Source organism: Verticillium dahliae, genomic scaffold (assembly GCF_000150675.1).
Source record: "Verticillium dahliae VdLs.17 supercont1.26 genomic scaffold, whole genome shotgun sequence".
In the NCBI taxonomy this organism is placed as follows: Eukaryota; Fungi; Ascomycota; class Sordariomycetes; order Glomerellales; family Plectosphaerellaceae; genus Verticillium; species Verticillium dahliae.
In genome coordinates, this window is record NW_009276941.1 from 98,083 (window position 1) to 122,727 (window position 24,645).

Consider the following 24,645-nt stretch of genomic DNA (forward strand, 5'->3'; position numbering starts at 1 on the left):
AAGCCAGGTGCCGGCAGCCAGGTATCTCAGATGGACCCCACCTTCCCAGTCCTGGGGCTCCCTCGGCGAATAGCTTTTCCCCGACCGGCCCCCCGTCCAATCAGAGACTGCTTTTCGGCACCACAATTGAACTTTTGGGCATTGGAAATTTTCTGTCAAAGCCTCGATAGCTAGCTCCGAAAGCAAGCAAGCAAGCAAGCAGGCGAGCAGGCACGCAACGACACGGCGAGCAGCTTGCAACGAACCACCCGACGCTGCCAACCCACACCGGCACGAAAGAGACACGAAAGTCGAAGAAAGCCAACAAAAAAACAGACACAATGTCATTCCGAGGCGGTCGCGGTGCGCCGCGCGGTGGATTCGGCGGTCGAGGTGGAGGTACGAATTGACTGCAGAACCCCTCTCCAGCGTCAGCACCAACACATGGGACATGCCAGACAATGCAGACAAGAACAGGCCGACTAACGTGAGAGCTTCGCAGGCCGTGGAGGTTTCCAGCAACGCGACATGGGTCCCCCGGCGCAAGTCCTAGGTGCGCCATGAATCTTTCCCTCCCCCGGGCCTTGCTCGCGAGCAACCAGGAACTAACACCATGGTGCCGCAGAGATGGGCAAGTTCCTGCACGCCTGTGAGGGTGAGATGGTCTGCGAGAGCATCAACCCTAAGGTGCCCCAGTTCAACGCCCAGATGTTCCTCGAGAACAAGGTGAGCATCCTCCTGCGTGCCAGCGCCTGCCGCGTCTCCTCCGTGCCAGCGCCTGGCTCGTCTCCTAAGGCACATGCAAGAACGCACCGACTAACGGCCCGCAGACCTCCATCGGCAAGATCGACGAAGTCCTCGGCCCCATCAACCAAGTCTACTTCACCATCAAGCCCTCCGAGGGCATCCAGGCCACCTCCTTCAAGGAGGGCGACAAGTTCTACATCGCCTCCGAGAAGCTGCTCCCCATGGAGCGCTTCCTCCCGAAACCCAAGGCGCCCCCGGGCCAGAAGCCCAAGCGCGCCGGCCGCGGCGGCTTCGGCGGACGCGGCGGCGGTGGCGGCTTCGGCGGACGCGGCGGCGCACCGAGGGGTGGACGCGGCGGCTTCGGCGGCGGTCGTGGCGGCAGCGGCTTTGGCGGTCGCGGCGGCGGCGGCGGCTTTGGCGGTCGCGGTGGTGCGCCGAGGGGCGGCGGCAGGGGACGCGGCGGCTTCAGCAGGGGAGGATACTAGGCTTTGACGACTGACGGGCGGCGGCGGCTGCAGTGGCGTGAAGCCCCCCCGCCCGCGCCCGCGTAGGAGAGGGCATGACGAGGAAGAGGGAGCGAGGTCGCTTCTCTCCCCCCCGTGTGCGTGTGTTCTGGAGTAGGAAAACTATTGGCGTTTTCGGGTTGTTTTGCTTGTTCTTTCCAATGTCAGATATCAAAGGGGGCCGGGTCCGAAAGGGGGCGCTGTGTATGCACCATGACTATCGAACTCGATTTCACCTTGCCTTGCCGATACGCTCGTCTGCCCTGATGCACGCCTCTCCTCCGTGTGTGACTCTGGCCTTCCCACAGGTACTAGGCCAATGACAGCCGTAGGGTTAGGCGGGCGATGTAAGAGCCTGGTGGCTCATGGACGCAAACGGCACAGCTTCAGCACCCAGATTTAAATGACGTTGTTTCACAACCGGCACTTCGCCATAGAGCAAACATGTTGAGCATAGCATGAACGAAAGACTAAAGACTAAACAAGAGAATGAAGCTGCAAAAAACCAAAAACACCATCCGCCAGCGCAGGCACCGCAGTAACATCCGCGCATCTCGTGACCAGAACCAACGGACTAGTTGCCCTTGCCCTGCGATCCTGAGCACCATGGTCATAACCTCCCTCCCCATCTCAAGCCCCTGGTCCGTTTCCGTTTCCGCCGTGTCCGTCCCAGTCGCCCCATACTTTATTTGCACCCACCGAGAGGAAAAGACAGCCGAGGAGAAAAAACAGAAACGTGTGTGCCAGCATAAATCCCCATCAACGCAAAGAAAACCATGCACATGTTTCTAGCTGTGCGCGCGCCGACTCGAAAACGGACAACAAAACTAGGCGAGGCGCTTGTCCAACGACTCGGTGGTAGGCGTCGCCTTGGGATATTCGCCCGGGACGTGAAGGTTGGAAATGGTCGGCACGCTGTCGGTCCGCATGTTGGTCGACGTGGGTCGCACGGGCTGGGGCTGAGCGAGGGTGTAGTTGGCGTTGGCCTGCGTCGGGCTCGCCAAAGACCCGTCGGTGGCATGGTTCTCGGGTTGCTGCTGGAACTGTCCGTTCCAGTCGTTTCGGTGGCCGGCAGCCACAAAGACGGGCTTGACGCTCACGTCGCGAGTGTCATGGACGTTGGCCGCCTGGTACGCAGGCTGGTGAGCAACCTGCGAGGGCACAGGCTGGACGCCATCAATGCGCTGGCTGTCGCTGTGTCCGTTCATCCACTGGCCGTACTGGCCGTTGCCGCCGGGGGTCTCCAGCGAACGGTCTTGAGATTCTGAAGTGTGGCGTTGCAAGTCGCCGCCTACGACGAGGGGTGCGATGACGCCGGGGTTTTGGTTTGTCTGGCTTGACTGAGTCTGGGAGCGCTGAGACCGCTGGGAGCGCTGGCTCGACGACCGCTGAACGCCAGCGACGGGGACAACATAGTTTTGCGTCTGGGACTGGTTGAAGTACTGGTTGTTGTCATAGTTGGGTACCATCTGCGAGTCTCGGGCCGGTTCGTTGGTGTACGGGTTGATACCATCCTCGCGGGCCTGTTGGCTGACCATCGTGGCATGCGAGGGCGCATCGTCCATGAGAGCACGGTCGGTGTTTCCGTACCCCTGGTGAGACTCCCGCGAGTCGTTCTTGTCGCCGAGAGCGCCGACACCCACAGGCAGCACGCCGGCCGCCGCCATCTGGTCTTGACCTGGACCCTGGTTCTCAAATCCTGAACTCATACTAGACGGCGAGAGAGGAGCCTGTAAGCCTCGCTGCGCATTGACTTGTATATCGGATGGAAACCGCCCACCTGGTTGAGGACGGCGGATGTCTGACTTCGAGCCCGTTTCCGCCGCGACTACTGTGTCGGCCGAGAACGGCTCGTCATCTTCCTCGTCGACGACGCCGTCGCTGCTGACCGATCGTCGCGAGGACTGGCTGAGGCTGCGGGTGTGGCGAACAAAGTCGCTTCGCTCTTGCGGCGTCTTTTCGGTGAGCGCCTTGACATCCTCGTACCATGCCATCATGGTGTCGTGGGTCTCGGCGCGGAAGACCCACGTGTGGCCGCGGTGCATCGAGCCGGCCTGGCGACCCTTGAGGATGAACTTGTTGGACGAGCCTCCTTCGCTGGAGTGGGAACCTAGTTTCTGCTCTGGGAGGTACAATGACATGACGGGCGCTTGCGCCTTATCCGCTGATTTGAACTCGTGGAGATGAGTCGGAGACAGTACATACCTGGTGAAAAGTTAGTGAGTGGGTGGAGCCGGCAGAAAGACACGCGGGAATGGGCACTCACCAGCCAGCTGTATAGCTCTTCAAGTACTTGCTCTTGCGCTCCAAAAGGCCTGCGCGGATCTCCTGGCAGGTGAGGTGATCTTGACCGGGGTAGTGGATCTGGTCGGCAGACCGCACCGGAATCTCAGGGTCGACAAAGTGGTCGTCCTTCTGGACAAAGTGAGTCCACTCGGTGTCCTTGGGCATGGCAATGGGGCCGATGCGGAGCTCGTCGATGGCGTTGTACGCGGCGTCAGACTCGCGCTTGAGAATGCCGGCATAGGCGTTGTACGCCTTTTGGATCTCGCCGACGACGATGGACTCAAGCTCCCGGCCGGACGCCTCCAGGTTGAGGTACGCCTGGTGCAGGTAGTTCTCCTCATCGATCTGGCGCTCCACCTGCCGGTCGACAGCGAGACGCAGGAGGTAGGGGTCCTGCTTGCCGGTCGTGGAGGCAGGGTCCGCGTCGCTCTGGCCAATGGCCTCTTGCAGAGACTTGACCAGTTTGCGCGTGGCGTCCATCTCCTTCTCGACCGAGTTCTTGAAGTCGCCCGACAAGCTCTTGATCTCCTTGATCTTCTGGTGCAAGTCACTGCGGAGTCCTGTCAGGGCCAGGATGACGTCCTCCTCGATCTCTCTGGCCTTGTTCGCCTCGACAATGGAGTCCTTGTGGTAGACGCGCAGGATCTCCATGGCATCCACGAGACCGCCTGAGGCTAGGAAGCCGGCAGGGGTAGAGATGTTGTTGGCGACATTGGCGAGCTTGACAAGGGACTTGGCCTTGGTCTCATAGTGGCTTTGGATCTCGCGATAATAGGCAATCAGGTCCTTGAGCACCTTGCGCCATGCTGTGCCACTGTCAGTAAAAATGCAACGCCGGAGGGTGCGCGAGCCGGGCTGCGGGGTCTGCCACGGCGCATGTTTTGGCTTTTCACTCACACTGGAACCTGTTGGCCAGGACCTCGGTCGGGTTGCCGGTGGTAGGGACGGGACAGTGGAAAGCGCTGTGCGCCTCGTCTGGATCCGAGGTCGACTGCAGGGCCAGACTGCGCACGCTGCCGGCATTCATACTACGCCGGCTGCCGCTGCGCTTCAGACTGGCATTTCTGCGCAGCGAGCCCTTCTTCTTCAGAGTGTTCCCGCGGCTGGGAAGGCTGAGGTGGTCCTCGCCGCTGTTGGACGCGTACGAGTTGGAGCGCTGCATGTTGTTGGCAGTGTGGCCGTCAATGATGCTGCTGCCGCGCTGGCTGGCGTCCCATTCCTCGGTGAAGCGGCCGTGATTTGACGATGGCACAGCCAAGGAGCTGGCGGCTTGCTGTGGGTATATGGGATGCGATGTGTGAGCGTTGGCGAGGGTGTTTTGACGGAGATGAGCAGAGTATGGATCGTGGTCGTGGCCGTTGCCGTTGGCTGGTGCGTCAAAGGCGTCGGAATGCAGGGCAGCAGGAGTGCGCGCCGTGTGGGAAGGTGGAGGGGGATATGCAAGGTTTTGAGTAGGATCGGAGTTTGGGTTCGGGTAGCCAGCACTGGTGGTGGAGGTGGCATGGGAGGCCATGGCGACGGGTGTAGGGACTGGACTGCACTAGTTTTAAAAGTCAGGTTGAGACGAGACAAGACACCAGAGCTGTCGGTCGCAGGGTGTGTTGGGAAATTCTGACGCAACCCACGGCCAGGTAATGACGATGACGACGGAAGGCCGGCTAGAGGGGGGCGGGTGGGCTGCTGGCTCGCTGTTCCCGTCCGCCGCAGAGGTAATAAGGGGGGGGGGCACCTACCTACCTTCAGAGAGGCAAAGGCCAGCAGCTGGTCAGTGAGTCGAGACGGGCCAGAGCTGTGCTGGTAAAGGTAAGGCAGAACAGGAGGGCGCTGAAGGGGGTGATCAGACTAATGCGGTCATAGGCTGGCAATGGGCGGCGAGGTGAGGCTAGTGTGGTGTCGATGTTCCAGATGGTAGCCCAATGCGGAGACGTCTGGTTGGGTAATTGGGTAACGTAGCTGTGAAGCCCGAGTCGAGGTTGGTGCTAGCTGGGTGTGGATTCGCTAGCTGCTGGGCGGGGCTCGGCGCAAGAATAGTGGAATGAGGGGGACGCCGAAGAGAGAATCGGGGATTGATGGGTCAGGAATTGAGGCTATCGTCGACTCAGCAGCTTTGTCGGTTTCTGGTGGTGGAAGAGGGGGGTGGAGGAGGTTAGGTCTGTTTAAGAAGAAGGCAGACTAAAAAAGGCAGACTAAAGAAGGCAGACTCAAGCTGCGGAGGCATGTACATGTACGCAAATAGCCAAGCCGTTTAGATGAGCGGGAACGGGAAGACAGCAACAGCAGGCAAAGGCAAAACAGGCAGGCAGGCAACAAACAGGCACACGGATGGAGATGACAAGGTCAATGGAACCCTGCGCACATCATCGTTGAGGGGGGATCCCTTGGGCAACCTGAGCCAGGGACGCCCAAGTGGGCACAGCGGTGCGTTCCCTTAGCAGCTTAGGTACTGACCTACCTTCCCTACCTACCTAGGTACCTACCTAGGGAGGTCCCGGCCCCAGACTTTGTAGGGCCTCGGGGGACAGCCAGGGCGCAGCACAGCCAGAGCATATCACGGTGCAGAGCTTGGAGTAGCGGCCTTCATAGTGACGGGTGCAAACCATCTCAAATGCCAGAACGCCCAGGCAGCTTCACAATAGAGATATCTCCCCTCAACCAAAGGGAGAGAAAAAAAAAACACGCGTGCCCACCATCCATCGAATGCAGCCATTGCTGCATGTGCATGCTCTGCCCAGGTGCCACGCCTCTGGAAAGGTCCCCGCCAACTTCGGGTATGACGTAGCCAGCCCATCGACCACGCCGTGCCATGTACCGTACACCTCGGTCGTGCGAGCCACTCGCCATGAGTGACAAGACCTTCCATTGCTACTGTACCACAATGCCGATTCTCCCTCCATCCGGCATCGTTGCGACCCGAGCTTTCCGTCGAGCTTCAGCTTCGTCTCTGGTCCATACGTACGTACATGTACAGTACCTTGTTGCAGCATGCATCATCATCCAGCAGGAAACCTCGCCCCGCAGGATTTCGCGGCCTGCTAGCGCTATCCGTGAACCTGGCAGCGCCAACGCTGCCACCCGGGAACACCGAACTGCCGTCGGAGTCGTGAGCACATCAACATGACCCTTGCGGCAAGCCGACCATTACTATCCGAATCAGCTTGGCACGATACCAAGGCCACCACATTACCCTCCCACCACATACTGTAGAGGGAAACAAAAACCCGGCGCACAGGCAAACTCCGACTCGCCAGCTACAGGGGAGGCGAACAGACTAACCAGCACGGCAGACAGATCTCCCGTTCCACTTGGCGCCCTCCCCCTCCAGAAGATCTACTGCTCCCCTTCTTCCCCACGGCCTCGCCACCCCTCCGAATCCCCCCCCCCCCCCCCCTGAAGGCAGACAGGTCTGACCTCTGGTCGGGCCGCCCGCCGGTGTGTCTCTGTGATTGCGATACGCGTCCCACGCACCACGTACTGCCCGAGTACGTGGCGCGGCGCCGCAACCCCGCCCGCCGGCCATGTCACATGCACGCACCTGCGCATCCCGCGAGCGACATGCTTTGTTAGCCAACTGTAGCTTCCGGGCGGCCTCCTCTGCTCGCCTGGAGGCTACGGTAGCACGAGTCCATCGCAATGTCCCGAGCGTTAGTCTGGGGGAAGGGGTTTTCTTTTCTTTTTTTTCCAAGGAACCGAAATCGCTCATCCTGGCAGTGTGCCCTGATGATCGGTGCCCCGGTGCTTCAGGTCTTTGCGGGTCTGGAGGGTGTTGTGTTCGATGACGAGGGGACCAGCTACTACGTACGCGTGTTGCAGGGTAGTACGAGTACCACGGGAGATGCCGTGACTTTTTTTCGCTTGCCGGCCGGTCAGAATGCAGTGCAGTCGCATGATACGTCCAGTCAGAAGCCTAAATCGATCCCGTGAGAGTCGGCTTATCATAGCTGCGGTTTGCTCTTATGTGGCCAGAAAGCATGGAAGGAGGCAGCGAGAACTGAAGTGCAGCCCCTGAAGCGCGCTCTACTAGTTGTGTGCACTGTCATGCCTGTGCCGGTGAGGCTCTGCACTCGTCGCCTGTACCAAATACACGGTCGCTTACCGAAGATTGACCTGCGAGACAAATGTGTCTACGGGCACATTTCGTCTGTACTGGACAGTCAATTGATGTATTGTTATGGCGTGAGGATGCAAGTAGATCATTCGGCATATGAATCACGATATGGTTTTGGCCAGTTCTTCAGAGTATGGACCTACACAAGTTACAGTATCAACTAATATAATGGGCACAAGTCGTTCATCTGCACATGGTTTTAGAGACATCTCATAAGAACATGCGGCTCCTTCTTGAAGCAGGGAAAAAAATTCTATCCGTCTTCCACACTTTGCAGTAGACATCTGCTAGGATACACCCAAAAGTCACAGCACGATGGTGTTACGGAGCGTACCTGCGTGATCCTATGCGAAGTTGGCTCGCCCAGGCAAAGGCCAGCCAAAAACCAGAGCAAACAAGCCAAGCCCAGCAAAGCTCGCAAAGATCCATTGCCGACTCGGCAGCGAAACATCCACCATTGCAAAACCTTTTTGACAATCTGAAGACACCCTGCCGTTCGACAAGGGTAAGCCGGCACAGCAAACAACGCCGGGCACGCAGCAGCTTGAGAATACAATCATGCTCCATTGGTATCTGCCGTTTTCAGCACCTGTGTAGAAACATGGGGACGCGGACATGGTCCCCCAACGCCTCGCTATGCGCCAATGACTTCCACGACCCAAGCGCCGTGCCATCAAAAGACAAAAAAAAATTCCCAATTTTCCCGCATTGATTTCCCTGCCCCTGTCACTCCCGAGCAAACGATCGCTCACGATGCAGTCCCATCTTCCCTCTTCTGCACGTCACACCTCCGAAGCAGGCCCTCCATCCGGCGGCGTCTCTACAATCCTCAGCTTGGCATGGCGCCTCGGCGGCGGCGCCTTGGGCGGAGTCTTCTTGCCGGTGACGATGCCCGCGAACGGCAAGCCGTGCCTGTGCCGCGGCACCTCGGGCCGTATCCTCTTGGCGGCCGCCGTGCCCCCCGCCGCCGCCGCCGCCTCGCCGCCGGCCTCGGGCCCTGCGACTCGGCGTCTGCACGCCCGGCTTCTCCATGACGGCCGCGACGGTCGACAAACGCTGATGCTGCTGGCAGTCTGCGACGGCGTCAGGCTGATGCCGAGGAACTTGCGCGCGACCTCTGCCTCGCCGGACGCCGCAGCGGCCGCGGCAGCGTCTTCGTCCGGCGCGGCGAGCCACTTGACCTTGGACACGCGCTCGACGAGGCGCACAGTCGTCTCGTCGGCGGGGGCAAAGTGCGAGTTGCCAAAGCCGCCGAGGATGCGCAGGACCTTGTGGACCTCGTCGCGCTTGTAGTGCGGCGGATGGCTCAGCTGCGTGTGGGCGAGCAGCGGGTAGAGGACGCGCAGGTACGTGTGGCGCAGCGAGGCCTTCTCGTCCGGGAGGTCCATGAGGTTGCGGATGATGACGTCGAGGAGGACCTTGAGGTCGTTGGTGTAAAAGTACTCGTGCGTCGCTTTCGTCGTGAAGAGGAGGTACAGCAGCTTGAGGATGAGGAGCTGCTGGCTCGTTTCCGTCTCGCGGTTCAGCAGCAGGATGATGTTCTCGCCAAAGGTCCGGAAGCTGTCGCCGTGGAGGCTCAGACACTTGATGACTCTGTTCGTCAGAGGGGCCGAGGGCGCGAGAGGGTCGGTGCCGATGTTGGTCGAGGAGAGCATGTACTGTTCGTTGAGCACGAGCTGTGAGGGTCAGCTGGGATCGAAAGATGCGAGGAAAGGCAGCATGCAGAGGCATGAAGAGGCATGAAAGGCATGAAGACGGGTCGAAAGGGCACATACGAGGACGCGAATGATGGGATAGTGGTACGGGTCGTGAACATCGTTGGACAGCTCCTCGATGATCTGAAACAGATAGTTGATGAACCCGTCGTCAATCTGCAAGAGATCCTCGGTGCGCAGGCGCTCGATGCGCGACATCTCGTACATGAGCTCCAGCAAGAGGCGATGCAGCCTGGGATCGCGGTCCTTGCGGCCGTTGAGGAGCTCGAGCAGGCGCGGGAAGCAGGCCTCCTCGACCATGCGCGTAAAGGTGGCCTCGTCGGCGCGGCCGTCGAGCAGCAGGAAGCAGGTGATGAGGTAGAGGCTGTTGGGCTCGTCCTCCTGCAGCAGGCTGAAGATGATCTGGGTGCGCACGTAGTCCCTGTTGTCGACGAAGAGCTGGCTCGCGAGCAGCTTCTGGGCGCAGGCGGCAATGTCGTCCTCGGCGTCGCAAAACTTGTCGCGGAACATGGAGGCGAGGTAGAGCCAGGAGCGCAGCGTCTCGTCGATCAGGTCGTGGGACTGGTATTGGGTGCCGACCACATCGTCGAGTTCTGTCGACGTCAGTCAGTCGGCGGACGCAACACTCTGGCGCAGAGAAGGGCAAAGAGGAGGCAGAGAGGGAACACCAGAGAGACGTACCTTCGAAGAATTCCTGCTCCGTCTCGAGGGATTGGTACACATCGTAGTCAGCCATGGTTGCCCGCAACTGAAGAAGAACAATGGCCAGCGGTATATGGTGTGTATCTCTCACATCACTGTCGTCGGGCCGAGGGGTGTGAAGTGAACAGGTGTGGTCATGGAGGGCTGGTTTGTTGGAGCAGTAGTAGCAGCAGCAGGCGTTTGGAGAAGGAGAGAGGCTGGAGTGGGCAGCGGAGCGGGGTGGGGTGGATCCAACGCCTGCGCTACCAACCTTACGTCAAAGCTACAGGGAAGGCTACCTATACATACCTACCTAGGTGCCTGAGGTACCTGTACCTAGGTACCTAGGTAGCGTTTCCAGCGACGTCCTCCCGGATAAGGTATCACCGTTCCCGACAGCCAGCTGCATCGACCAAGACGCCAGGCGACCAGTCCGCGATCATTTCGACTCGGTGCAAAATAAGTTCATCCGTCTGACTCGTATCTATCATCTATGGGAATCATCGCAAACGCACGTCATGCAGTACACCAACCGTCATCGTCATCCTCCCCGTTGGCCCGACATGCCTGCTACCCGCCAAACGCCCAGAAGCAGAACCAGAAACAAGAAGCACACCACCGCCAGCGCAGCCCGTCGAGGCTCGCAACAAACGCTCGCCTAGTCGCGCTCTTCGCCTTCCTCGTACACCTTGACCTGGTCGGCATACCTGTGAATGTCGCTGACGACGTAATCGGTTATGGTGTGGCCCCTGCCGGCGGCGACGCGCAGAATGAGCTCGTTGAGGTTCTGGCGGCCGAGAATGTCGACGTGGTCCGCCGTCTTGGGCCCGCCCCGGGGACTGAAGCGGTCGGGCTCGTGCGGCATCTCGACGACGGTGATCTTGGCGCCCGCCGGGTTGTACCGCTTGAGGTCCCAGCCGCGATTGCACATGTACCCCGTGCTCAGCAGGTTGACCGTTCCGTCGCCCTCGCCCATGACGACGCCGTGGTCGACCTCGCCCTCGATCAGCGCCGTGTCAATGGTGATGTTGAGGTTCGTCATGGACGGCATCTCCGGCGACCTGTAGTAGTAGCCGCGCTCCGTGGGCTTGCCCACGCCGTAGAAGCAGTAGATCTTGAGGTTGGGCGCCAGCGGCAGCCTCGTTTCGAGCGGGTTGATCCACTTGCGGGGGTCCTTCTCGTTCGCCTCGACTTCGGCCTCCGTGTGCGCCACGCCGTGAGAGTAGCTCTCCCTGACGAGGTCCTGGTACCACGTCTCTGTCGTGTTCCAGAGGTACTGCAGCGAGTCGTCGACCGTCAGGTTCTTCTCCGGCGTCGTCCGGTTGAGGCCCTCCCTAAAGTTGAGCACCGTACCAAACGTGTGGTTCTGCCCCGGCAGGTCATCGGGCGCCCATGTGCCGTTGCCCCAGACGGCGTTGCCGCCGAGCGGAAGCATCGATGAGATGCCAGGCATCGCTCGGAAGAGCTCGGCCCTCTCGTCCTTGCTGAGGAACTTCTCGAGACCGTAGACGGCAAAGGCGTTGAGCTGCGCCGTGTCCCGCATCTCACCCGACAGCACGGCCGTCAGGTCCTTGACGGCACCCAGCATGCACCCGCTGACGTTGATCCAGGACTCGACGTAGCGGTCGACCCAGTCGTCGCCGCCACGGCCGCCCAGGTCAGAGGCCACCCAGTGGAAGAAGTAGAAAACGACCTGCCCGCCCATGCTGTGCGACACAAGGACGGCTTTCTTGCCGCCGGATGCTTCAAAGGCCGTCTCAATGTGGTTCTTGAGGCGCGTGAAGTACTGGTCTCGGATCTCGAGGTGCGGGTAGGCCAGCCGCCAGTCGTACGCAGCAGTGAACGAGTTGGACGGGTCGTAGCCGATTGAGGCAAGGTTCTCGAAAATCTTGTTCCAGATCCAGTATCCCGTGATGAAGAAGTCGGTCGCATCGAACCCCTGCGCCGCCCGTAGCTTGATGTTCGGGGGATCGAGGCCCGTCTGCTTGTCGAGCATGATGTGCCTCTTCCAGTTGTCCTTGTCCATGACGAGAGCGCGCATCATGCTCCAGCTGCCCCAGAGACGCTTGCGAAAGTATGGCCGGGAGACGTTGGCGGTGCCCCAGGACTCGAGTCCCGTCGAGATGACGCCGGGCACCATGATCATGGGATGGTGGGCTGAGAGGCCTTCGGACCGCGCCTGTAGGCCGACGGCAAAGGCATCGTAGCTGTCGACGAAATCACGTTCTCCTTTCTGTCGGCCGTAACGTCAACACGAGGCTCTTTGACTTGCAGTGTATCGAAGAGTGCAGTGTGTCGAAGAAGGCGCGTATCGAAGAATGCAGTGTATTGAAGAGTGAGGAACAAGGCAAACATACCACGAGGTCGCGCATATCAGTGACGAGGCCGGCGGGCAGGGCATCGAAAAGGCTGTCGACGCTGAACTCGCCGAGCTCAGGAAAGTCGATGAGGTCGTTGCTCTTCGCAAAGAAGCCGGCGGCGACGAGGCCGAAGAGACTGCCGAGGAGGAAAATGGCGGTGGAGCGTCGTTTCCTCGTCTTGGGCTTGTCGATATGCTCGACGATATGGACGTGTTCAACGGTCGTGTGGTCGTCGTCTTGACCGGCGGCCGGCGGTGTGGGTGGTGCCTCACTTTCGGATGGATTGCTAAGGGCACTGTCGGATGGTTGACTCGGCGGCATGCGCCGCCTGAGTTCCGAGGTTTGGGGCTGTCGCGGCATGGCGGCGCCGGGTGTCGTTGCCAAGACAGCCGAGTGTGTAAATAAGCGCTGAAGCTGCCGACTTGGTGTTGAAAGAAGTCTTGCGAGCCGCAGCTAAGACGTGGGACCTGTCGGAGACGGCGGGATACCTTGGATGGCCCATGCACGTGGTATCACATGGAACGGGAAAAAGTCGAGGCGCGCTAGCTGCTGCCGGTACTTCTGGCTACCTACCTTAGGTACGATTGCCTAGAGTACAGAGCTCCCTGACAGTGGGTTCCCTGTCGCGAGAATGCTGCAAGGGATTTCTCGAGGTCCCCTGTTGCACCTGGGTGGTGTTCCTCCTCGTGGCGTAGGAGACTCGACCGTCACTTTTGGAAAAGGAGCTGTCACGCTGCGAAGACAGTGACGTCAACATGGTGGCGGCCGAGAGCTACACCTGCGAGCTCTCAGCAGACATTGTTCGGATATATTCGTCCGACTTCTGCATGGTTGGTGTCTGTCTTGTCTTCTACTATGCAGCCGATGCTACTCAAGTCGCCCGTACGGAGATTTGCCTTGGTGTCCATGCCAGGAGCTTTGGCTTTGCAGATCTCGCCAGCGGCATCGGGCTTCACTGTGGTGCTGTCAAGTCGAGGTGGGACTGAGTCACCCCCACTCTGCCCTCTGTAGGGGCCCCTGGACCGCTGCCAGGGAGGGAGTCCTGGGAGTGGAGGGGCTTTCACGCAGCTGTGTCGCACTCCAACCTCACCCGTCATGTTCCGTCAGCCGCGCAGCGTCAACCCTCGAAGTACATTGACGTTGTACTATCGACTGCAAGTGATCGCCCATTGAAAACGCAAGCAGGGCTGTATCTCCCTCCTTTTGGTTGGCGCAACACATCTGCATAGTCGCCTCGAAGTCCCGCGTTTGCACTCGATCCAGAACAGCAACGTAGGGCCAGCACCGGACCTTCTTTCCAACTCGGGCAGCCGGCTGCAACTCATTTAGAAGCCCCCCGCCTTGGACCCTGAATGCGGTTTTCTAAACGCCATTCCAACCGTCGACCTCAACCTCCTTCTGTGCACATACCGTCTTGGCTGTATTGAGAACTTGGGTGATTGAGTAGACGACCGCGTGATCTGGTCTCAAAGACGCCAAGCCCACACATCTCGCCCGCCCATCAGAAAACCCTCCTCCGCCCAGTACGACGATGGCGGGGCTCACAGATGAGCTCAACTACATTCAGTATGACCACAGCCTCGAGAGCAAATACCTCCCCGCCATACGCTCTCTCATCGCCAAAGACCTGAGCGAGCCCTACAGCATATATGTCTACCGCTACTTTCTGTGCCAATGGGGCCACTTGTGTTTCATGGTACGTCGCGCCATCCTTGACAAGACGGCGGGCAGTGGACTGACGACTCTCGCAGGTCCTCGACTCTGACGCGTCCCTCGTCGGAGTCATCATCTGCAAGCTCGAGGTGCACTCGTCCCACTCTCCTCCCACACGCCGCGGCTACATCGCCATGCTCGCCGTAGCGTCAAGTCACCGCGGAAAAGGCATAGCCACGGCCCTCGTCAAGAAGGCCATCGACGCCATGGCCACGCGGAGCGCGGACGAGATTGTGCTCGAGACGGAAGAGACCAACATACCCGCGGTGCGCCTCTACGAGCGTCTCGGCTTTCTGCGCTCCAAGAAGCTTCACCGCTACTATCTAAACGGCAACAGCGCCTACCGCCTCGTTTTGCTGCTCAAATCTATCGATCCGGATGCACACATGGAGGAATCGGACGAATTATACTCTTGATTTTGCTGCATTTCAGCATTGTTCATATCATCTGAGGTCACCAGTCTTTTGCTGGAGCGAGTTTCGCGGGGTCGTGCATGGGATTTATGGTGTTGGGATGCATATTAGGAAGGCCTGCGGCATGGTTCAAAAGCAAATTCCATCTTTCATCGGCGCTCCCATTCTCTCGCCGTAAAATGTCAAATTTCCACCTACAGATGGCAGCCCTCCCAGACTCAGGTGGCAAAGTCGAGACTTCCGTCCCACCATGCCATCATGCTTCTCAAATCTGCGCCGCTACCTCGTTTGAGTTGTAAATTGACGCCTTGAGGCCCCAGCTGTTTCCTCCCGCAATGCCGATGTAGGTAAAAGCATCTGGATTTTCGCTGTTAGCTTTCGTCATGAGGTTGGGGGATCCGCCCACAAACCTGGCTTGTAGTATATCGCCTTTTTCATCGTCTCAACGACTCCCAGGTCCTGCAGCCCTCGCAGAACCCTGGTGACATCAGCCATGTCCCGAAAGTCGGCCGTGTAGACGCAGATGAGCCGCTCTTTACGGCCCGTATCGTCGGATCTCGGCGCAACCTTTGCAGCGATCCCCAGCTCGTTGTTGGCAGTAGCCTTAGCAACCAGACCCCAAACTTCGTTGACCACCTCTGGGTCGCAAAAGAGCATCCACTAGGGTCAAGTCAGCCCCGTGCTCAGCTTGCTGATCATGCATGAAGGCGTCATGTCCTACCTTGCCAGACCGCACACGGCAAGCATGTGCCAGCTTCAAGACATCTTCCACAGCCGCCTTCCTTTCCTTGTTGGCTTCCCTCGTCTTGACTGTCTTTGTTTTTGCCGCCAATTCCAGTCCTCCGAGAAAGCTTGTGAGGATATGCAGCCTTTCAGTGCCTCCTTCCACAGCCCTGGCCAGCTGCGTCCCCTCCTCCTCCGGCGCCTCATCCTCGTTGCCCCTACTGCCCCGGCTCTGCGCATGCGGCCTCGCCTTACGAGAGATGTACGGGTTGCAAACAAAGATCCAGGGCACCTCCTCCGAGGCTTCCGTCGTCGCCGGGGGCAGGCGCGACAGGAAATCGTCAATCGTCTCGGTCAGCTGCCAGGCGTAGGGAACGCCGGCGTAGGGGTTGTGCAGCTTGGATGCGGTCTTCCACTTCTTCCGGGCCGGCATGGGGCTGAGGTGGGCTCGGTCCTGGTGAGCCTGCTGCCACTCATGGACGTCGAAGTCGTCGACGCGAGCCTGGAGCTCGGCTACGATGTCATCGTCACCTGGCAGTGTCAGCTTCGCGTCTCTGGAATCATGCAGAGGACGCCTTGATACCGTAAAAATCCGACTCTGAGTCGTACGAAATCTGCGGCGCCATTTAGGTTGTCGAGATTCCAAGGTGTTCGGGTCAGTGTCAAGTTCAAGATCAGAGCACCAAGTCACGCGTTGGACGGGTTATTTTGCAAGTGCCGATACGAAAGAAAAATGCTGCGGTGCTCAATACGTGCCGCTGAAACCACAGAAAGAGTATTGTGTAAAATAGCGATGCAGGTGAAGGCTGTTCAACACGTTTGTTCAGGGTGACGAGAAAGCAAGTCTCGCAGAGGAGGCAGGTAGTAGGTTGGCAGGTCCTTGCCATGGTCCCGCCACTAGATCCCTCCCCTTGACACTCATGACGGTGGGCAGGGGTATTGCTTTTCAGCAAATCGACCCATGTCCTTTTGATGGGCGTTTGCTTTCTGATACGACCCCTCCATGCGGTTGTCTGTCAACTGGAACGAGTTGGGTTTGCGGCATGGCGCAGATGCTTGTCGAATTGGGACGATTTGATACTGGTGGCGGGCCGGCCCGCACATTTTAGAATCAAGGTGATGGTAGTGTCAATTCAGAGGCGAGCATGAATAAACCTCATCCTCCACAGTACCAACTCACACATGATCCATTTCATACAGTCCAGCACAGGCGACTGGGACAATCTACAGAATGAGCGACGAAGGTCAGACAATCGCCTCAGCCCAAAGTCTCGTGCTGGACTTGCCGCCGAGCTGTATCGAGTTTTCCCAGACGCACCCCTGGTACTTCGTTGTCGGAACCTACAACTTGCAAAAGGACGACAAGGTGGAAACAAAGACCGATGCCTCCGAAGACGACGAAAGTTCTCTCGAGCACGGAGAGGTGACCGCGTTAAATAAGACGCAGAATCGCAATGGCACCCTCGTCGTGTTTAGGCTCCTGGATGCAACGATGTAAGACTCTACCTCAAGCTCCTGCCACCCTACTTGTTGCTGACACCGGACAAAGGCATCATGTTCAGGTAGTCTCACAACCATCTGCGATTCTGGACCTTCACTTCTGCCCCATCGTCGGCAAGCAGGACATTCTAGCAGTGGCCTCCAGCACGGGCACGCTCGCCATCATGCGACTGGACCCATCTGATGAGTCCTCGCCGCTGAAGCACATCGCGACGAGCACATTCCCTGATACCCCTGACGGTGTCCTTTTCCTGTCGCTCGCCTGGCACCCGTCAGTCCCCAAGGTCCTTGCTGTCACGACATCATCAAATGACGTCTGCCTTGTGCGCCTTGACGATGACTGGAAAATAATTCAGGATGACCCGTATCCTGTCCTTACCCACTCACTTGAGGCCTGGACCGTCGCGTTCACCCCGCCTACAGCTTCCAACGAGGACGGACGGACAGAGGATGACCTCACGGTGTACTCGGGAGGGGATGATTCCGCCCTTCGATACGTCGCCTTGGGCGCCACGGGACTAAGCGAAGAGAGCCGATTCGGCCTCCTATTTCCGCCTCTCAAGCTGGATGCGCATGATGCAGGTGTGACGGCCATCCTGCCGACGTCTTGTCATCTTCACGATGGGTCCAGGATCGTGCTCACGGGAAGCTACGACGACACATTCCGCATTCTCGCAGTCCACTCGCCTCGCAAGACCTACGGAGCTCGCAAGTACAGCCGCATTGCCGAAGAATACCTGGGAGGCGGTGTATGGAGGCTGAAGCTGATACAAGCGCGCCAGGAGGGAGACGAATGGCACGCCACAGTCCTGGCTTCGTGTATGCATGCGGGCGCGAGGGTACTGGAGGTCAGAGGCTCTCTGGATGGTCAGAATTGGGATATCAAGGTGCTTTGTCGGTTTGAGGAGCACAAGAGCATGAACTATGGCAGCGATTTCGTGCCAGGGACTGGTGTCAGCTCACTGCCACTGGTCTGCGTGTCTACAAGCTTCTACGATAAACTGCTGTGTTTGTGGAGATTCGAGACAAGTTGAAATGCTCGTGAGGGTAGAATATACAGGATCTGCAACAAAACTCTGCAACGAATTCACTGTTCCGATGCGTCTTGTTGATATTGCGGCCCTTTGCTGCATCTAGGTACCTACATATCTAGGTACTGACCAGAGCAGCACTGTACTTTACAGTCCCCACTGGGCTGGCAAGGCTGGGTACCTTCGGTCGTGGCCGCGTCAAGGGAGGGTTTACCTCGCAGGCTCAGGCCCAGGCCCCGGGCTGTCAGGCCCAGGCGTCAGGTTTCTGGCATCCATGCATGTGCGCCCACTTCCATATTCAGGTCGGGTCCGAGTGCCTTTCAGTTCGTCGCTCAGGACCTTATGTACCTACCACCTAGGTACCTACCTTAGGTACATTACCTTACCTCACCTCCCTGGAAGCTCGGGCTGCCTGCCTGGGTCCAGATCCCTGGGGCGAATTATTCGCTTGACACTCCACGCTTCACGCTTCACCTCTCACCTGATCTGTTGTCTGTCTTCTCCCAGCTTCGGTTTGATCTTCTTTGCAGCTTGTCCGCCGTCGTTGCCCTTTTTGTGTGCTGCAGCTCGCGCTGCCTAACATATCTTAACCCAAAGACCCCCACCATTTTTTGTTGTCTCCCGCCCCAAATCTCGACCCCTAGTCTGGTCAGCTCACTGCCGTTGTTCTCCAAATCCAACAACAAACACTAGACTCATCCCCCCCGCCCTTCCCCTCCCTTACAGCAACCCGACCCCCGAACCGCATGCGATCGATTTGATATCTTCGAGGAGGCATCATCACGTTCGACCCAGAGCTCCCGATCGAGGGTTGTCTTGCTCGTCTACCATGGCCTCGGCGCATTCCAATGGCGCTGCCGGCATCGGCTCGTCAAACGGCGGGGAGGTCGATATCCTCTCCCAGATTCACCAGGCCCTCGAGGTCGTACACGCCCCCTACTCCGCCAACGGAGCTCGGAGGGAGGCGCAAGAGTTCCTCGAAAACGTCAAGGCCGTCGACGAAGCCCCCTTTCACGGCTACACCCTGGCCTCGAACAAGTCGCAGCCCGCCGTCGTCCGACACTATGCGCTCTCGCTTCTCGACAATGCCATCAAGCACAAGTGGGCCGACTACACCACCGAACAGGCCTCGACCCTCAGGGGGTGGATGCTGGAGCTGTGCCAGGGCATCTCGCAAGCCGATCCGTTGTACATCAGAAACAAGACGGCCCAGCTCTGGGTGGAGGTGGCGAAAAGGTCGTGGGGCACCGAGTGGATGGACATGGACGAGCTGCTGGTTCAGCTTTGGCAGGTGCCCGACTCGGCCGTACACAAGGAGCTCGTCATGACGGTCCTCGAGACGCTGGGCTACGAGACCTTCTTTGGCGATGACGTCGTGGTGGCTATGAGGCAGGGGGTCCTGTGCAAAGGTTGGACAGAAATCACCACGCCCACTGCTGTGCTGGCCGAGGCGATCAAGAACCGCAACCCAGCCCCCGAAGTGCGGTACGGTGACGAGGGCTGGCTGGTGCGGTTGGTGACTCTGCTCGAGCAATGTCTCAACGGCGACATCAACGGCAACAGCGAAGTGCGTTCCTGCGCCGTGAAGGCGCTCTCCGTCCTCAGCACGTTAATGCCGTGCACCATCCCCAAGGGCACCGCAGCCTCGAAAGTCGTCCCCGTCGCCTCCAGAGCGCTTGCTGCTTCCCAGGTGTCTGTCCAAAAGGTATGGCACCTTCGCTCTCAGTGACCAAGCGCTACTGCCATCTTGGGGGAGCTTTACTAACATGTTGGTGCAGGGAGCTCTGGAGGTTTTGCATGCCCTTTATTCACGCGATGACTTTTACGACGAGGAGTTCGCAGAGCTGGTGGCGCCCATGTACGAGCAGGCGTCGGTCGGACTGCTCAAGGAGCTCTTTAACTGGTCAGTGGTCGATGCCGAAGATATTGACGACGACAAATACCAGTTTGCTAAGAAATTTTCCGAGGTTCGTATGAAAGCAGATATCGATGGAGCATCTGTACTGACTCTTCCAGATGCTGTCCTTACTTGGAAATTATCTTGATCGAAAATTCTCCGTCGTTCCCACGGGGTCAGATATCGATGGTTTCCTGAATCTTCTCGTTGTTGTAGCGCAAAGCCAGAGCCTCATTGTGTCCATCCCTGTGCTCGTAACGTGGACCCGTCTCCTCAACAACAGGTTAATCGGGCAAAGTTCCGCCAACTCACAGCTCATTGGGCCTCTGCTTGAGCTGTGCGGCTCGAGGCTCATCAGATACGAGAACCTGCCTGAAGACACGCAAGATGCCACCTATCTGTTCCTCATGGAAGACACAGACACCATGCCTGAGAGGCATGCTTTCCTAGGCAACTACCGTCGCTACAGCATGCAAGTCATAGAGGCGATTGTACAGCTGAAGCCGTCCGACGCCATCTCGCACATCCTGGGCCAAACCGAGCAGGTGCTGCACCATCTGTACGATGGACAGCCGAGCCTGAATGGTACGCGCCCTGCACCACAGCCTTAGTGAGAGACCTGCTAACCCCCGTAGTCGCCGCATACGCGAAGCATTCCATGCCTGTTCTACGCGCCGATGCCCACTTGACCGTAATCGATGCCGCCAACAAGGGCTACATGAAGTGGAGGGCCAACCCAATCCAACGCGGCAATCCCGATTATGTGAGTGACATGATATCGGAAGAATTTTACTTGGGACTGATGTGGTCTAGGATCAACAACGATCGAGCCTCGAGGACGGCCTCGAATCTTGGTGTCACAGGCTTCTGGATATGAACTTTGAAGACCCAATGGTTCGCAAGAGGGTACTGCAAATCCTGGTCCTCATGTCAACATCAGCACTCGATAAGAGACCTCAGTTCATGCTGAAGGTCCTCGAGCACATACTAATGACGTGGCCGGCGCCCCAGCCGGAACACCGTGCCTTCAACGAGGCCATCAAGGACTTTCAGTCTGAAAGTATGTTCGAACTGCAGAGGCTAGCATCCAAGGTCCCCGATCATCTGCTTGCTGTTTATGATCAAGTTGAGACGCGGGTCCGTGACATGGTCACTTCGGGGACGCTCGACGAGAAGCGACAGATTGCATATCAAACATTTCTGTTCATCATCGTTCACAGGGCGAGCAACATTGATCCCCAGGTCCAGATGCAGCGATTGGAAGGTTTCATCGAGCCAATCAAGGCTCAGTGGCAGAATCCCGAGCTTAAGCAGGCTCTTTCGTCATACTCTGGCTTCTGTGAGCTGATGGCGCTAGATAAAGCGAAGGCCTATCTCAGGAATCACGGAGCTCATACTGTTAGTGACTGGGGCGCGTGCGAGCTGGATGCTGAGGGCCTTGCTCTGCAGGCGGAGCTCGAAGACAGGCAAAAGGTATGAAACATGGGATCTGCTGTCTGCTGTCCGAACGATGCTAACATGCTGCAGATGCTGCCCCTTCGACCGACCAAATCTTTCCTGTCTTACTCTGTCGAAAAGCTGGAGAAGTCTTCCCAGCCCTTCCAGGCATCATACAGGCTCTGGAATAACGAAGCCTTCCAGGCCATCTTGCCTGATCTTCTGCAATTCCTCAGGTGTGTATTCCTCCAGCCCGGCCACAGCGTACACACACAACTGACCTTGCAGCCATGCCCATGCTTCGCACAACCCCGACAACTGGCCCGAATTTCCCAATGAGATGGGCACTGTCGTCAAGAGAGTGCTCAGCGATCGCTTTTGGCAGGCAGGCATCTCGGAAGGCAGCAAAGACGAGTTCTACGCACGCGTAACAGATAGGAAAGGGACGCTTGAAGGTCTTGCATCGACCATCAGAGGCTCGGTGCGGTTCGTGCGAGAGACATGCTATGCGATTATTTACTGCATGAGCCGGCTCGAGACGTACTTTTACGGCTTTGGCGAACTGCCGAGCCCCCTCGCCGAGGCGTTGTTCCAGAACGCAGTCCACCTGTCTGCCCATCAACAGATCAATCTGCTGAACCTGACGAGATACCTGGTGGATGATTGTCCGCTGGAACAGCGCGAGCACTTCCTGCCGCCGCTCCTGGCGAATTGCTTCCGACAGATGGACGCGAAGATCAGTTCTGAATGGAAGAGGCTTGAGGACCAACAAAAGATTGACGTCGGAAGCGATGACCTGACCGAGGAGATGAAGTCGGAGAGCATCCTGCGTCAGGTCACTCACACGGCAGTCATCATGGTCGCCGATTTCCTTGACCCTACGAAGCGAAGTAAGTATTCCCGTGTGTACGCTGGCCTTGCGTCTTTCGTGCTGACACTCGCGCAGACCCCGCGCCGCTGCGGCCACAGGACCCTCCCAAACGATACCCGACGCTTAGAAAGTTCTGTCTCATGCACTCAAGCATTGTCGAGCCTCTTCTTTTGTTCAGTACGCACGCTATCCGAATGAGAGATGGGAGGTGCTGTAACATCATTCTGCGTGTCTTCCGATCGATTGTGCCCGACTTCCAGTCGTCCGATGTAACAGCTGCAGGTGGCGATGGCAACACACAACAGGACGGCGGCGCAGATCCCTGGCTCGACACGACGGCCATCGACCACGAGAGGGCCACGCAGATACGCGAATACATCTCAACACAGGTGCTCGAGGCGTGCGTGACATCGTTCCACGAGCCGTACTTTGTCGACCTGCAGAAGGATCTCGCGTCGCTCATCGCGGCGATCGTGGTCCACTACATGACGCTGACGGACTCGCCGAAGAATTTCCTCCTCAGCATCCCAGGCGTCAAGTTCAAAGACTTTGAGAAGCTCGGGGAGTTTGCGCCGAAGCCCAGCTCCGGGTCGCGCCAGCAGCGGGCGCTCGTGCTACACCTTTTGAAGGACGTCAAGGGCGTGAGCATGGCCGAGATGCACAAGCTGCCCAAGAGCGGGCTGCCGGCTGTGCAGAAGAAGCCGGCGCGCAGCAAGATGGCGCAGGAGTTTATGACGCCCGCGGACGAGGCGGGGTCCAAGGGGCAGCCATCGACGGGCGTCGCGGATGACAGCCTCGTTGGACTCGCCAACTTGTTCGACGCGTAGGGGCTCACGCACGAGGAGGGTGCACACTCGCGCGGGGGAGGGCAGCAGGGGGGCAACAGGATCAGCACGTGACTGGAAAGGCAAAGGCGGCGGCGGCGGCATGGAGTTTACGGCGTTGGACAAGACCAAGAATGGGCGGGGGAAGGATATCATAAGAACAGCCAGGGCAGGAAGAGGCAGAAAAGCGAAAGGGTCGACTGGCCATCGAGCCACGCCCAGCTCTGTGCCGCGGCATTCGTTTGTCCTGGCGCAGGGGTGGGCGGATGGATGGATGGACGGCGACGTTCAGTAGAGAAACGCAACGATAAAAATTATCATCATTCTGGCCATGCCTCGGCTTCTGCTTGTGAACCTGTCCAGTGTCCTGCCCTCCCACTGGACGCTCCCGTCGTATCGCGGTTCATCCCTTTACGAGAGCTACCTCAGGTATCCCTTTGACGCCGAAATTGGGCCTCAGTACATAGACTGATCACCGCCTGCCTGAATATGTATATTGTGGATCTTGATAGGTACTCGTTCGGTACATGATTATAGCGGGTAGACCTCCCTATGATAAGTAACGTACAGGCGTGTAGATGTACTGCTCGTTCTATCTTTTTATTCAATTGGCGAAATCTATTGTCTGCCACTTGGCTGTCGATCATATGAAGTACTGAGGCTAAATTTCGGCGTCAAAGGGATAACGGTGCGTTCTGGGCGACCCAGATATAATGGCAGTATTCAGCTTCCAGACCAGTTTTATACTATCGCTTGACTGCACTATATCAGATGAGAATCTTTGAAGTAGCCTTGGTTCAAAGTACCCGAGACCGTTCTCGGTCCTGAAGCTACCTTATGGAGTGGAGGTTGTCCCCGGCATCCGCCAGCAATTGGTACCAGGTGCACGCGATACGTCCCCCGCCTCCAGACCAGCAGGTGGCGTCCCCTCATCCGCAAGCATTTCCGCATCGAGGATGGCCCCATCCAGGGATCTGGGAAGGGCAAAGTGCGGCTCGGCACCTGCAGGCTGGCAGAGTGAGAATGGGAGATGGGGGTGGATTTTGAGGGGATCACCATCACCACCACTGCCGGCCGATGGAGGGCGGTTGGGCGGATATTCTGAGGGGCGAGACCGAGGTCCGGGTGATCTGCGGCTTGGGGCGGGGGGTATTGCCTGCCATTTGCCTCTTGATACATACAGTATACTTTTCATTTGTTTGTTTGGCTACGCAATCACGGGACCGGGGGAGGGGGGCTATCGATGACAGGAAGAGAGATGGTCGTTTCCAGGGGGGAGAGACATGGGGAGGAAATGGGGGGCCGGGTCGGGAGGGAAGATCTCAGGAGGGGCCGGACGCTGGCTGGCTTGCTTCTTGCTGGTTGGTGGCGAGTGGTGGGGTGGGAAAAGCGTGTTCCTGAATCGCCGCGTCAGGGGACAGGCTGACATGGTGTGGACCGTAGATGAACGATGGACGGTCGACACGACCGAGGGCCGCTTAGTGATGTGCTGCTTGTGCGACGTAGGACACGTGTAGGCGACCGAGAAACGAAAAAGCAAAATGCTTGAAAGGTTCTCCGCCTCTCTCCCCCGGGTCAGTCGACCTCGTGTCCTGGCTGTCCGATCGATGGCGGCCACGAGGGAGGGAGCATTTGTCACGAACGGGAGGAGGCGCATTGAGGGCGGGGAGTTGAAGGGTGATCCTATAGGCCATGTATAGGCCACGGGGATCATGGGAGTGCCAAAAAAGAAAGGGCAAGACACTGGGGTCGCACAGCCGTGTCTCTCCTTTCGTCGCTGCTCTCAGTGTCTCGGGCTTGGGTAGTGGATGTGAAACATGGGCTTCGTGAAGAATCGCTGTCCGGATGATGGGATGGTTC

At 58.3% G+C, this 24,645-nt stretch overlaps 8 protein-coding genes across 8 annotated transcripts; 4 read left to right on the forward strand and 4 right to left on the reverse strand.

Annotated features, from left to right (window-relative positions):
• Positions 1-320: 320 nt before the first annotated feature.
• VDAG_09450 (H/ACA ribonucleoprotein complex subunit 1) lies at positions 321-1,211 on the forward strand (the record flags this gene model as incomplete). The annotated part of the gene is made up of 4 exons (XM_009658411.1): positions 321-378; positions 482-532; positions 605-705; positions 810-1,211. 4 exons carry the CDS (start codon positions 321-323, stop codon positions 1,209-1,211), a joined length of 612 nt encoding a protein of 203 aa, XP_009656706.1.
• Positions 1,212-2,056: 845 nt separating this feature from the next.
• VDAG_09451 (PH domain-containing protein) lies at positions 2,057-5,028 on the reverse strand (the record flags this gene model as incomplete). Its single annotated transcript, XM_009658412.1, has 3 exons — positions 2,057-3,434; positions 3,496-4,321; positions 4,413-5,028. The coding sequence occupies 3 exons, from the start codon at positions 5,026-5,028 to the stop codon at positions 2,057-2,059; spliced, it is 2,820 nt and encodes a 939-aa protein (XP_009656707.1).
• Positions 5,029-8,402: 3,374 nt separating this feature from the next.
• VDAG_09452 (LDB17 protein) lies at positions 8,403-10,071 on the reverse strand (the record flags this gene model as incomplete). The annotated part of the gene is made up of 3 exons (XM_009658413.1): positions 8,403-9,296; positions 9,396-9,928; positions 10,017-10,071. 3 exons carry the CDS (start codon positions 10,069-10,071, stop codon positions 8,403-8,405), a joined length of 1,482 nt encoding a protein of 493 aa, XP_009656708.1.
• Positions 10,072-10,674: 603 nt separating this feature from the next.
• Positions 10,675-12,736, reverse strand: VDAG_09453 (Phospholipid:diacylglycerol acyltransferase; the record flags this gene model as incomplete). Its single annotated transcript, XM_009658414.1, has 2 exons — positions 10,675-12,249; positions 12,374-12,736. 2 exons carry the CDS (start codon positions 12,734-12,736, stop codon positions 10,675-10,677), a joined length of 1,938 nt encoding a protein of 645 aa, XP_009656709.1.
• Positions 12,737-13,907: 1,171 nt separating this feature from the next.
• On the forward strand, positions 13,908-14,505 carry VDAG_09454 (N-terminal acetyltransferase C complex catalytic subunit MAK3; the record flags this gene model as incomplete). The annotated part of the gene is made up of 2 exons (XM_009658415.1): positions 13,908-14,072; positions 14,128-14,505. 2 exons carry the CDS (start codon positions 13,908-13,910, stop codon positions 14,503-14,505), a joined length of 543 nt encoding a protein of 180 aa, XP_009656710.1.
• A 262-nt stretch (positions 14,506-14,767) lies between these two features.
• VDAG_09455 (uncharacterized protein) lies at positions 14,768-15,851 on the reverse strand (the record flags this gene model as incomplete). The annotated part of the gene is made up of 4 exons (XM_009658416.1): positions 14,768-14,859; positions 14,913-15,162; positions 15,224-15,779; positions 15,835-15,851. 4 exons carry the CDS (start codon positions 15,849-15,851, stop codon positions 14,768-14,770), a joined length of 915 nt encoding a protein of 304 aa, XP_009656711.1.
• A 539-nt stretch (positions 15,852-16,390) lies between these two features.
• On the forward strand, positions 16,391-17,795 carry VDAG_09456 (uncharacterized protein). The gene is made up of 2 exons (XM_009658417.1): positions 16,391-16,719; positions 16,775-17,795. The coding sequence occupies exons 1-2, from the start codon at positions 16,457-16,459 to the stop codon at positions 17,757-17,759; spliced, it is 1,248 nt and encodes a 415-aa protein (XP_009656712.1). The 5' UTR covers positions 16,391-16,456; the 3' UTR covers positions 17,760-17,795.
• A 790-nt stretch (positions 17,796-18,585) lies between these two features.
• Positions 18,586-22,788, forward strand: VDAG_09457 (MSN5 protein; the record flags this gene model as incomplete). Its single annotated transcript, XM_009658418.1, has 8 exons — positions 18,586-19,461; positions 19,535-19,723; positions 19,773-20,238; positions 20,289-20,416; positions 20,467-21,126; positions 21,181-21,326; positions 21,379-21,980; positions 22,037-22,788. The coding sequence occupies 8 exons, from the start codon at positions 18,586-18,588 to the stop codon at positions 22,786-22,788; spliced, it is 3,819 nt and encodes a 1,272-aa protein (XP_009656713.1).
• Positions 22,789-24,645: the final 1,857 nt, after the last annotated feature.